The sequence below is a fragment of the Pterocles gutturalis genome, unplaced genomic scaffold, assembly GCF_000699245.1.
Source record: "Pterocles gutturalis isolate BGI_N339 unplaced genomic scaffold, ASM69924v1 scaffold4604, whole genome shotgun sequence".
NCBI lineage: Eukaryota > Metazoa > Chordata > Aves > Pterocliformes > Pteroclidae > Pterocles > Pterocles gutturalis.
In genome coordinates, this window is record NW_010135497.1 from 10398 (window position 1) to 23862 (window position 13465).

At 42.6% G+C, this 13465-nt stretch overlaps 1 protein-coding gene across 1 annotated transcript in view; it reads left to right on the forward strand.

The window, feature by feature from the left end:
* The first annotated feature begins 976 nt into the window (after positions 1-976).
* The window catches only part of ADCK3 (aarF domain containing kinase 3), a 31443-nt gene continuing 18954 nt past the window's right edge, over positions 977-13465 (forward strand). The window contains exons 1-4 of the mRNA XM_010081897.1: positions 977-1165; positions 3526-3927; positions 5156-5222; positions 11020-11094. Of these exons, the coding sequence (XP_010080199.1) occupies positions 989-1165; positions 3526-3927; positions 5156-5222; positions 11020-11094 (721 nt within the window). The 5' untranslated portion in view covers positions 977-988. The remainder of the gene's footprint in view (positions 1166-3525; positions 3928-5155; positions 5223-11019; positions 11095-13465) is intronic.

Below are 13465 nucleotides of genomic sequence, written 5' to 3' on the forward strand. Positions count from 1 at the left end.
AGTTGTGGGAGATGAGGGGAAAAAAGCGTGTGAAAATCTGCCTTGCGAAATGGTTCGGGCACCCTAGCCACTCCTGATTTTTTTTTACGTGAGCCACAGTGATGTAGGAGAACTGGTGTACTGAGCCTGAGCTGGGTCCTAGGCTGAGTTGGTGGAACTTGTTCTTCTTGGACAGGCTCTGTCCTGCATCCTACAGTGCCCAGTTCATATTTGAAGACACTGAAATGGCACTAACTGTTATGAATCTGAGATGGAGTGTCTCTTGAATGGGAGGGGGGACTGAGTCAAAAATTGAGCACTGTAGAGCAGTACTTTGACAGTGCTGCGGCAGGTAGGTGTTCTGAGCGTACTTAAGTTTCCAGTTAAAAGTAACAGAGCAAGCTCCAAGTTGGGCACTGAGCAGACTACCTTTGGAGGACAGACAAAGCTTACTTGTTGATGTGAAGGTGAAGAAACTTGGCTATGTAAAATGAGCAGGCATAGCTCCAGGGCAGGAATGGGATGTGACAGCTGTCAGTGCACTTCATCTGTGCTATTAGGCACTGAGAATATGTTCCAGAGCCTGATAATAATCAAAGGTCAAATGCTAATGCTTTTAATCCATTTTAAACGTTTGGAAAGAATCAAGACCATCTTTGCAGTGTTACTGACATTTACCTGTCTCTGATTCTGCTGGTGAATAGTAACTTGAATATTTGTGCGGAGTCCTGGAATGCTATCCTAACTCATGAACATCCACCTAAAGAGAGTTCTCGTTTTGCCTGGTAAGGTCAGCTAACTAGCTGTCATTTAAGCTGGTCTGTGTGCCATCTGAGCTGCAAACAGGTTCCCATGACTGGTTGCCAAAGTGGAAAGAGATTGTCTGGGATATGCCACTGGCTCTTTGGTGACTTGAAACTGGTTGCAAACTTGTTCCTTGACCTCTTGTTTCCTCTCTCCCCCCGCCCCCCTTTTCTTTTTCATCTTTCAGCACAGAAGGAGATCAGCCATGGCGGGTGATGCCATCATGGTGGTGAAAGGCTTGACAAAGCTTAGTAAAGCAGTCCTAGAAACCCAAGCAGGACAGCTTCGGCAGGCGCTCCTTGGGGGCGATGCGGTTACCATTGCAAAGACTCTCCAGGCCACTGCGGAACAACAGTTCAGTTCTGCCTTGGGGAAGATGCAGGTAAGCCAAGCTCTTTGTGCACGGTGTAGTCTGATGTTTTGCTTTTCCTCCAGGTCCTTTTTGGTTTTGTTGTGAGAGTGGCTAGGAACTTGTATCGTGAACTAGAACCTAGCTCTGAAGTGCTGGATCAATAATACGGATGTTGCAACACTCTGGGAATTCTCCAGGATTTCTGTGGTGTGCAGTAGATGCTTGGAGAGGAATGGGAGGGGAATGTTACTGCGAAGTGTTTCTGTTTCTATCACTGAGTGTTTAAGACATGCTGAAAATGAAAAGTGCATTGCTTACCTCATCTAGTCAAAGATAAAGCTCTTCCTAAGACTGGCCAGCAGCTTTGATTTACAATGTATTTCCGACTTCAGTCATTGATTACCTCTCCTTTATCTAAGTGAATGAGCTATTTCAGAGTGAATTAGATTTATCCCAGTGCTTCTTCCTTTCTTTACAGAATTGGTGCATGAGATATTTTTCAGAATAGCCCAAGATAAGGTGCTTGCAGGTTCAGCACTTACAGCCTACCTTGGATTTCCAGAACTGATTTTCAAATGAGGAACATAAGGAAAGCCAAGCTGTCTCTCTTTTTTTTTTTTCTTTTTTTTTTTAAGCAGCAGCTTCTGTTACGAGGCAGGGGAATGGATTTGTAAGAGCTTCACATCTGCAGTGTTGCCATGTCTTGAAAACATGGAGCTTATCTGAGGAAGATAAGTTTTCTAAATCAAAGTCAGTTATCCTTTATTATCCTGTAGAAAGGCAGTGTAGCTCAGATCATGATTTTGTAACAGAAACTGATGAGTGAGGTTTTGATGGTTTTTATACAGTAAGTTTAGACTGTCATGGCAGCCTTCTGTAGCTTCAGTTGTAGAATCTGGGCCTGTGTTTCCTTGGTTCTAGGTAAGCTTGCAATAGGAATATCGTAAGTGTGTTTGTTTATGGAGATAGTGCTTTGTCTTGCCTTTGTCCTCCTTTTGCATCCAAGAAAAGAGAGAGATGCTATGTTCTTCTGTTTCTGTGCATGTTTCTCTGCACAGGAGAGGCCCCACAAATGCACCTGCAGAACACTTGCCCTGCATTGTGAATCAGTTGCATGAGAAGCTGCTGCCAAAGCTCAGTAAGAAATCCGCAGTCTGAAGCTATGATACTTTTCTGTTTTGAAGAGAGGAAAGCTTTTATATTAAGTGACTATATTTCACTTCCCTTGATCTGTGGCAGGGTTTTGGTTGTCTCATGTGCTTTTTTAAAGTTAAGCACGGAAGTAGAGAGGCCTTCTTGCTTGAAATCATCAGACAGTTTTGTGTCACGGTCCCCATCTGTAAACAGATTTCTCCTCTTCCCCCCCTGCTGTGATGTTGAGGTTCAGAATAGCATGAAACCTGTGGAATAACAGGAAGGACCATGTTCTGTTTGTTTCTGTAAGAAGGGGAAATGTAATTAGTGTTTAGGAAAGAGCCTAAAATATGCTGCCTGCTTGCCTGACCGCAGCAGGATTTAAAATCCTGTTGATGGGCTGTAATAGTCATCAGTTCTTCCATGGTATTGTCGCTGCAGAGATGAGTGTCTAGAATATGTCCAGTAGCAAGTAAATAGGAGAGAATTCCCTGCTGCTGACTGACTTTTTTTTTCCTTTTTTCTTTTTTTTCCTACATTGAAAAGTGGTGGGAAATAGCTGGGCTTAGTGGGGCAGATCTTGCGGGTCAGGACAGAACAGAAAAGACTGTCAGGAGAAAGCTTGCCTTGAGTGTTGCTGTGTCGTCTGCTGTCATCCTTGCTCAAGCACAGAATTTTATTTACTTTGGGATAATGACAAACCCTGCCATAGCTTAGTGGTTGAATAATGAAATGTGTTTTCCAGTTGGTAATGTAAGCTCAGCCTTCTATGGCCATGACTTTGCCTATAAGTAGGTATCTAGCATTGCTTCAGGTAGCTTTGGGCTTTAAAGTGCTGACACTGCATGCTTAGGGACAGCATGGGAAGAGGGATCAGGGTAGGGGTAAGCTTTTTGTTGTCCCTCCTAAGTATATCTTTTGTGATGTTGTAGCTCCCATCACCTGTTTTAGCAGTGGGTTGCTTCTAGTGTATTCCACAATAGTGTAAGCAGAACAAAGTGTCTCCAGTATTTGAGAAGCTGTTAATGAGTCTGACCCATTAGTGGGGTTGAAAGATTGCAAGTGACTCCAGGTGTCCTCAGTGTCTCTTCCTTTTTCTCATGTCTTACTGTGAATGTCTGCAGTGCCAAAGTCTCTACAAATTACTTATTGTGGAAACAGGACAGCTTACCTATATGTCCATATCTGATGACTGTGGATGGGTAGGGAACAGGTTTCAAGTTCTTTTCTAAAAATATTTCTATTTTTGTTTGCAGGAACTAGGCAAAAGGCAGGAAAACTTAACAGATCTCAGTGAGGATTTTGATGACTTCTCAGCCCGAGAGACATCAGATGCTGCAATGGACTTCTCTGCTGCCCCTGGCAAGCCTCAGGAACACAGCAGTGAAGGCCCTGGTTACTCTTACACTACGAATGGACCTTTTAAAAGTGCTGGTGAGACTGGAGATTCCGGCATGGGTCAGAAGCCTTTCCCTCCTAAAATGGATGCAAGGTTATTTGGAGGCTTTAGGGACCCTGGAAATCCTTTTGCTGCTGCCTTTGGACAAAATAGGGCTTTTCACCAAGACCATTCCTCCGTTAGTGGATTAACAGCTGAAGATATTGATAAAGCCAGACAGGCCAAAACAGGTTCAGAGCAGAAACCCTACAAACAGATGGTATGTTTTTTTCATTAAGGATTCTCAGTATTATGGTTTCTATACTGGATTGTCCTTACTCACCTTCTCCTGTGTTTCATTTCTTCCTTTTCTGCTCTTCCCTTTTGTGAAGGCAAAAGAGGGAAGTGTCAGTGCTCTTTAACTCTGATCTCTGTGATATTTATTCTGTCAAAAAGCTTTTCAGTCTCTTCTTTCACACCTGCATCCTCTATATCAGATATTCTGGTAGGAGAGGATATCTAAAAAGTGTACATAGGGTTAGACTTCAGTTTTATGTTAGCAGAAGCTCTCCTTTCATTCCCTGGACGATGAGGATTCAGTGTATGTATTGATGCATGTTACAGTAATGATGGGTCTGTCTTTCACCCCTGTTTTTCGGATGAAATGTTGAGTAGATGGGGACAGCTGTAGGATATGAAGATTTGAAGATTGACCTGAAGAGTCTATCTTCTCCTTAAAGGGCCCTGTTCCCTTAAGCTAGCTCTTTTGCTGTGGTTGTGAAGAATGAATTGGCCCTGAGCTCCTCTCAGTGAAGGCTGTGGTTTCCCATACAGTGTATTGCAGTCCTTATAGAGGTGGAAGGAACATTGCCCTGAGCATTAGTAGATTGGAGAGTAGCATAGCTCACAATTGTTGCTTAGGGCTTCATGCCCTTGCATGAGGCAGCACAGAAAGGCCACAGCAGAATTCACAGTGGAGATACTTGGCATCTTCTGCCTCCTTCCCCAAACCTGGTATCAGATGCACTGCAGGTTCACTCACTCAGGATATTGCTTTGATTAAACTGCATGCCTCTGCTGCTCCAGCTGTTGTGTGTGGGGCAATTATGTATGGTGCAGTGAGCCTGGTAACCTTCCATGAGTTTTAATTCCATGTGTGGAAGGGAGTTGGGGTTGGCATTGTGCTGCTTCTCCAAGTTCAAAATATAAGGGCTGCTGAGGTGAAAGTAAACATGGTGTTTCTAAACATGTTTGACAGCTTTTCTATGTTACCTGCCCTTTTGTCTGCTCCTGCTCAGTGTCTGTTTCAGTTCATGGTGTGTTTGTTCTGCACTGTGTTCACTTGAAAATCCCTCAACATATATAAGGCTTGGTGTTCAAGAGAAGTTTTCTGTATTAGAGTTGTTCGAGTGCTTTCAAAGTTGCACTCTGAATTTCCATGTATCTGACCAGATGCCCAGTGCATTTGTGGATTTCTTTGTTTTCATTTCCCTCTCCTTTTGCTGCAGCTCAGTGAGCGGGCCCGGGAGAGGAAGGTTCCTGTCACAAGGATTGGACGACTCGCCAACTTTGGAGGTCAGTTTGCACACCCACATTTGCGAAGTCACTATGTTTGCACATACTGACTAACGGCTGGCCGTGCCAGTGCTCCTCCCAAAGTATTAGTTGGTTCTGTTTGCTAGTTTAACTTGTTAACAAGAGCTGGCTAGCTCAGAGCCTGGCTTGGGCTTTTTCATTACGATTGTGGATCTTGACTTTTAATCAGAATGAAGTTATACTTTGAATCCTGCCTTCTATTGCTCTCTCACCACATCTAACTGCTACTGTGATTACTATGGCAAAGAAAAAAGCTCCCTATTTAAGCAGACCTTTCAGATGCATTCAGCAAGCTACCTGTAAACAAGAACTACAGGGTTGGCATGGGTTTTCATTTGTCTTAAGACAGCAGGCTGATATATTCCTGGAGCTTAGTTTTCACATGCCTGTTCTGACATGGAAAAAAAAGTCACTCTAAAGAGTTAAATATAAAACATCCTTTTGGTATTGATTTTTGAGGGTTGGGAGACCATAATAGTAAAGGTTTGATTTTACTTGGTGATTGCTTATAAACCATTTTCTTCCTGGAAGTATGTGAAGTCTGAGCTTGTAAGCTTGTGAAGCTAGCTGAAACCTGTGTGAATTTTATTTGCAGAATGGGATTTACTGTGTAAAAAAGCAGCTAAATATCTTCAGTAATGTTAACAGATGGTGCTTATCTAATGTCTTATATCCAAAGCCATCACAGGACTTAACATGTTTGTTGAGAAAAAGGGAACTATCACAGTACTGCAGGTGGAAAAGATGATCACAGCTATCTTAGCTAATCATTAGATGAGTAGTCTTTCTGGTATTTTTTTTGTGACTGTAAATGTTTTCTGATGATAAACTGTTTCCCAAGTAGCATGTTAGGCTGTTGTGGCTCTTGTGATTCTCTTCCACAAAATTTGATAGAGAAGCACATGTGGAAAGTAGACATCCTTGTGTTACGGATCCCAGAAGAAAGAAAAACAGCCTGTCAAATGTAATTTGGATCAACTATTATAGAAAGAAAACAGTTATTCTTCCTCTTTGTGTCTCTTTGTCAGAGTAATATGCACACTGGGAGGAGTTAGGGGCAGGGACTGACTCTATGGAGTGCAGGAATAAACAGCAAGTGAGTTTTGTGATAATGTAAGATTTTAATGCTGGTCAGAGCTCTTTAACCCTGTAGTTTATTGCAGGTGCTCTGGCTTTTCGGCATGTTTAGTATTCCTTAAAGGGAAGCAGGATTTGTGATCTGCTTTTTGGAGTAACAAAGCATCCCTTTAACTCACTTGACTTCTTTGTTTTTGAGCTCCAGTAGCATACAGGTCTCTCTGTTCTAATCTAGCCTTGATTTTTATGGAAAGTGTCACAGCACTTCTAGCTGTCATCTTCCAAATTTATCTGTGGCTGCTTGCTGACAGCTGGTGGATGTGAAGTGGCAGATGACCAAATCTTCTTTGTGAACTTTGAGTTCCAGTGCTGTCACTGTACACTCCAGCTCTTGGCACTCAAGGCTGTTGCAGGAGGAAAAGCTGACTCATGCTTCAAGGGGAAATATAACTAAGTACCTGTCTTCTCCTAACCTCAGGTTAAAAAACAAACAAAAAAACACCCACCAGACTAAAACCATGAAGGGAGAGAAAGAAAGAGATTGTTTATAAGCAGCATCCTCAGTCATATCTCTGTGTCATCTATTTTTTGGTCTTGCCCTTTTCCTCCAGTTGTGTGTTTTATATGATTGAAAATGCTGGCAAGACAGACCTCTTGCTTTTGGACTGCTTTTGGGGGGGACATTGTGTTGCAAAAAGGTGTTCAGATTCTTCAGTCTGCAATCTCGTGGTAGCATTCATTGCTTATCTTTCCCTCTGAATTTTTCCTTGCAACAGCAAGGAGAAATATTACTGTCAGTACACTAGCCAACGGATCTGGCCTTAGAGGTAGGTTTTTTCCAGTTTAAGAAATCCCTTGGTAATACTTTGTTAGGCTGGGTAATGCTTGAAGAAGGTTTGAGGGTGTGGCGAGCCTGAAATATGTGGGCAGCGCCACATGGGAAGGACCACCTGTAAGGAACAGTTCTTAATGGTCAGATCTTGATCCAGACTGATACGAGCTTTTAAACAGCCTCTAGAACAGCACAGAAAGTGGGACTGCATTTATAATGAGGAGCAGCTCCTGCTTGCTCCAGGTTTAGTTTTTTTTCTGACCTGTGCATGGCCTTGAGAGAGCCAGTGTGACTGTGAAACCTTGGCAGCTACTTCTAGTGGGGCTCTTCCTGGCTGGCTCATATCTGATGAGAAATGTTCATTTCAAATTGCATCTTTTATGAAGCATTTTAAGTGCTTAAGCCAGGAAATATTAGCTGATGGCAAGAGCTGTGGTGTGCCCTTCACTTTTACCTGTTTTTGATTCCTCTGAAGTTGTTGGTGAGCTTACAGTTGGCTGTTTTCCTCTTAGATTGTGAGCAGGGGAAGGTAGTACTTGTGTGCCTCTCTCCTAGCTGCTTACTGTCCTCACTGTCGGTCCTTTCTGGGTATTATTCTCAGGAGTGGTGCAAGAGGTAATGTCTATAATTTTAAAAAATATCTGAGAGCTGATGAGTGAGGCTGATCAAGGGAGTCTCATGAGGGCATAGGAGGCAGTTTCCAAATGAGATGAAAATTGATTTTTGCTTTCCCAAGATCTAACCCAATTTAATGTATTCTTTTTTTTTAGAGAAGGCAAGGTAAGCTTGAAGTAAATGAAGTATTTCAAATCTCAGTGGTAGGTGAGTTGGAAGTTCCCTGTGCCTGCACAGTGTATGTTCTCTTTTGTGGATTTTCTCATCTTGCCTTTTCACTGGAAGTCAGAAACAAGGTGTAGGATGATTTAATTAGAGTCTCCAATTACATTACTGGTTTTTGGGAGCACCTGCTGCTGATGTGGGATGATGGTTAACAGCTGGAAGGAGCCCTTTTGCAGGGGATATCACTGTTAACCTGTGGAACAGTAGTGACCCAGCTCTGTCTTTTCTTCCTAGGACATTCAAATTATTAGAATTAAATAGCGGATAGCAGGGTTGGGGGGGTGATTATTTCCTGTTTTCCTAGCTGCGTCTTTGTATTGCCTTGAGAATGTTAAGGGCAGAAGGCTGCTCCATATCTGTGAGGGAGCGTAGCTTGGAGCAAGTAAGCTTTTATTGTGCCGTTTCTTGTGGGCTTTGGGGGTACCATCTTCACTTGAAAACCCCAGGAAATCAGTGTGGGTAATATAATGGTTAAGGTAGATTCTTCCCCTACCACCTCCACACCAGTCAAGCTAGCATTTGACTCTGACTTTCCTTGGTGGGTTAAAACCCACTTTTTTTTCCTTTATTTCCATATTAGAAGAGCATCTTTTTAGACTTGAAGAAGATAGAAAGATGTTGAGTAAGTCAAAAGCGCAGAGTTCATGTGACTATTCCTAGGGTTCAGATAGCTGAGCTCCCATGCTATTGGCATGATCCTGTTCACACTTGAATCATTCCTCATCCTGTCTTCACATGTTTTTTGTTGTCCCCTGATGTTATAAGGAATGTTGATCTCTCAGCTATGGTGTCAGGACACTCTGGTGGATGATGGACAAATTAGTAACAGGAGGCAGAAATACTTGGACTGCAGAGTTTGCCTGGCTTCTCACCTCTTCTGGGAGCAAAGAACATTTTGCTGGAAAGATTGAAGATAATTTTCTCCAATGATTGCATGTAATACTGAGCTGATGTTTCTCTGTAATCAGCACAAGATCCTCTACTGAACTTCTTTATCCTTTATGTGTGTTTTTGTATGCTTCTTGCAGCAGCTGGAGTGGCTGCTGGTAGATGTATTTATAGTACTAACTATCATCCTTGATTTTTATTTATTTATTTTATTTTGGTATGTGTTATTTTTTTCTTCCCAGGATTGGAATTGGTAAAACAGACTTTTCTGCAATTTTTTTTTGTTCCATGCTTGTTTTGCAGCCTGATGGGTCATCAGTTCCACCCACACAGTTCTTGATCTTTTCTTTATTTCCACTCTCCTTTCCTTGTATCATTTGACTTTTCTAAGCAGTTTGTCTCCCTTGATCATATTCCTGGTTTGTAAGTTTATCTTAATGATACAATAAGATCCCTTTGCAATAAAGAAAATTCAGGAAGCTTGCAGTGATGCCTAGATCTAATGTGATTGTAGCAATTTTGCAAACAAAAATAATAGCTATCCTCTTGAGGCATCATATTGTTTAATCTTACTAAAATACACACACGACTGACAACTGTAGGATTCAGATTGTCATGTGAGTAACAAGTGAGTGTGCCTTTCTTCTGCTGAGTGTTTAATGCTCAGCAAGCCAGTGGGAATTGATGCACAACTGTCTGCAGCTTGCATCGTGTTCTGTGTGGTGCTTGTGGTGTTTGATGTGACCAAAACCAGGGCACAGGCTGCTCCAGGGGAGAGTCTCACCCACCCCTGTGCTTGGCAGGCTGAGCAGAGTGATAACAGCCCATTCAGTCTCGTGTTTGTTTTGTTGTGTCAGTTGCTGAGCAAGAGGATTCTTCCCCGAACAAAACTGATTATAGATCATCTCTTGATGAGCTTTGTTTTAAGTGTAACGTGTGCTGGAGATGTCTGGAAAATGTCTGAAGAGGCACTCTGCTGGTGTAAAACCAAGTGGCATTTTCCAGGCCTGAAATAATCTGACTGCGTAAAGTGCAAAATACAGGAGTGTGACTTTCTAGAGGTGCTCAGGGTTGTTATTTTCCACGGTGCTGAACCATGGTTGTTCAGTGATGCTGAAAATTGTCCCGAAATTATTAATCTTAGAGGAAATACTCATCTTGCAGATAGGGAAGATGAAGGATGTCAGGAGTGACTTGTCCACGGTCAGAGGAGGATAGTGCTTTTCTACAGCTGCACAGGTTCTTTGGAGGGATGACTTGTTTCTGGTAACAAGTGAATGGCTTGTTCACAACACAAAATGCCATGTGCTGGTCAGTTGTGCTTTCTTCGCTTTGGTGGCTTTAGTCAGGGTAGTGGAGGCAGGTAACACTTCTTTTATAGTCATAGCTTAATCCGTGGCTCTGAGATAATGCCCTGGAATTCACCGCTTCAAAGGGTGATAGTGCCCATGGAGTGCTGATGTTTGGTCTCATGGTCTTGTGTTGTTGTGTGTGGTTACTCCTCAGCACAGCTCCTTGGAATTGCAGGTTATAGCACTGCTTGCATAAGGTGGGCTTCAGGAAAAACGTGTTTCTGCTCATCATAGTCAACGAGCACATGGAAGTCAAAGACAGCCAATGAGCACAAATAATCCTGAATGCTTAGGCAGCAGGGCCACAGAGCCTCCAGCTCTACTGGCAGTGGCTTCATCTAAATACAGTTTTGCTTCCCCCTGCTGTGGTGGCATGGTGGGGGATGAGGGGGATTCTCTTCTTTCCTGAGAATTGTACTTTGAGAACCATGTTTGTGAGATTTGTTTTCTTCCCTTCTTCTGAGCACCACAATTTGAGTCTACAGCAGGACCTTGGCCAGAGCATGGGGCTCTGAGTTGTGCTCGTTGACATGCATTTTAAAAGCTGGACATCCCAGACTGACGTAGCCTGTGATACCTGGCTGGCATGCTAGGATGAAGAAGTATAAGAGAAAACTGTTTAGTGTCAAACTTGAAGATGACTCCATTGCAAAAGCCAGGATGTTCTAATCAAGCTGTTTTGCTGCTGTTCATTTGACTGTGGCTTAAGGTTAATTACAAAAAATGTCTCCATATGTGTCTCAAAAGGCTTTTTTATTCTGACCTGGGTCTTTTTCTTATTTTAAAGGACTAGCTGTCGGTCTTGGCATTGGGGCATTGGCAGAAGTTGCAAAAAAGAGCCTGAGACCTGAGGAACGCAATGGTAAGCCCTTTCCACATCCTTTTTCCCCCTCTTTCTTTTTTTTCTCTTTTTTTTTTCCCCAGACACAGTTTACCTGTATTTGCAAAATATTAATCTTTTGAAAACTGGGATGGAGGGGCAGTCAGAATAACAGGGGGATGTGGGTAGTTCTCTTATTTTTAACATAACCCTTCTCCACCTCCAGACTCTTCTCCCATCTAAGTACACCACAGCCTTACTACCTAGACAGATGTCAGAAGTATATGTGAGAGAATTAGTTTATTCCAGCACGATTTGTACAGCTTGCTTTCCCACAGCTGCTCCTGAGCTTGAATACTATCCCTGTGCCAACTCTTGGATTGTCCTGGTTGGCATAACAATTTTTTTTAAACTGTTCAGGGAAACCATTTAGTTCTGTCAGTACAGAAAGTGTAGACGAGCCTGTGTGTCTGAAAACTTTGTTAGTGGTTGCAGTGGTTGTCAGGATGCTCTGCCTAGGAGGAATTTGGAAGATGGCTGCTGTCTTTTAAGAGAGACAAAACACTTCATGTACATGTTAAATGGCAATTATCTACTTCCAGTATCTGTATACCGCCTTCTTCTAAAGGATTCTCATAACGGGTCAAAACGTTGGGTCATGCAAATCAGCCTGATGCTGCTTTCTTCCCAGCTTGTTTGAAACTGGAGGTAAAATGTTCCTAAGTTATACCTGGCCATGTCATCATGGCTTTCTTCTAAGCTTATATGTTGGTAAAATGTGGTGGTACCGAGTGGTTGTGTGTGGGTAAATAGTTTAGGGCGTAGAAGGTACGTTGTGTTCTTTCATAGAAAACATGAGATTACTCTAAAGCTTATGACTCCATTCACTTGTTTCTTATCCAGGAAAAGCTTTGGTGGGATACTGCAAAATGTGAAGTTCTTTGTTACAGTTATTGCAGGCTGTTTGGTCTTCAGCTGGTCTCTCTGGTTTGGCTAGTGTGTGTGTGTATTAATAATAATACAGATCATCTCCAATGACTGGAGGGAACTGATGCAAGAGTTAAGCACTTGCAGCTAGAATTAAAAATGCAGTCAAATCATTGCTGGTTCAGAGGAATTGCTTTGAGATAATGACAGCTGCTGGGTCCTTGTAATTTTACTCTGTGGCCAGTAGCATTCTGCTGCAAGACCAGTTTGTGGCTTCCCCTGGGTTGTCTTTGGAGGAAGGTGGAAACTGAGACAGTGTAAACCTCTATTCCAGGAGGTACTGATGTGACTGGAAATGGAAGAAATTTGGAGGGATGACAAGTCTGAAAAAACCCCAAACAAAAAACAATACCTCAGCAGATGAAACACTTCCTTGTGGTGGGGGGACAAGGGTAAGGCAGGGTTGTGTGCCACCCAGGACACTACTTGTTAATATTTGCATCTTTCTATTCCCTGTACAACTAGGCAATGCTGAGCAGCCCAGCAGAAAAAAAGGACCCTTGGCAAAGAGTTATTGTTTCTCTCCGTGACCTGAGGTGTTTGAGGCTGGGTGGGTTTCTTTGCTTTAATTTAAAAGCATGCATTCAGGCAAGCGTGTAGAGAATCCTTGAAGGCTTTTGCTTTCAGCGCTTGTGATGTTTGACAGGTGGTTCATACCTGTTGGAAGCTCATTTGCTTTGCTGTTAACAGAGGAGGAATTGCACAACAGTTGGTATTTCTCTGCTTGCCAGATTATTTTCTAATTGGGCACACCCCAAAGTGAAAACATGAGCTTGCAGAGCTATGACATTTGAGGGAATAACATGAGCTTTGTTACTTTTCTTTATAGTGTGAGAGAGGATTTTTTTTTTAGAGGGCAACAGACACTTTCTCCTTGTAATAAAGCAATTTCAGCTTTAGACCTTTTTCTTCTTGCTAGGGAAACTATTATTTTCCTATATAACTATAACTTTGTGCCAGAAGCCTGCTTTAGAGCCTGAGTTATGCTTTGGGAAGAGTAATTTTCTTGAACAAACCTTGATTAAAGAATAAGGCAATGAGAACTATTGACTTGGATGCTAGACAAGGGAGTTAAAAAATGACCTCTCTTTTATTTTTAGCTGTCTTTCTTTTTTTCTTGTTTCCCCTCTTGCTGTCATGTCTGCTTAAGTAAGAGCTTGAAGCTGTGCTTATACTGTAAAAGGAGAAGGGTAGTGGGACTGAGAATGGGCCAAGGACAGCAAATGTTGAGGTGAGGCAGAAGCAAAAGACTATTTCAGCCCTCATACTCTCCTGGAGCTTCTCAGGCCAAGGACACAAGAAAGTCTCCCAAGTGACTCGGCTACAGCCTCTAGCTATTGTCCTTGGATGTGTTTCCACAGGATTTTACAGTGGTGGGTAAGGCTCCACGGATGAGAACTCCCTCCATGTACCGTGCTCCTGCAGG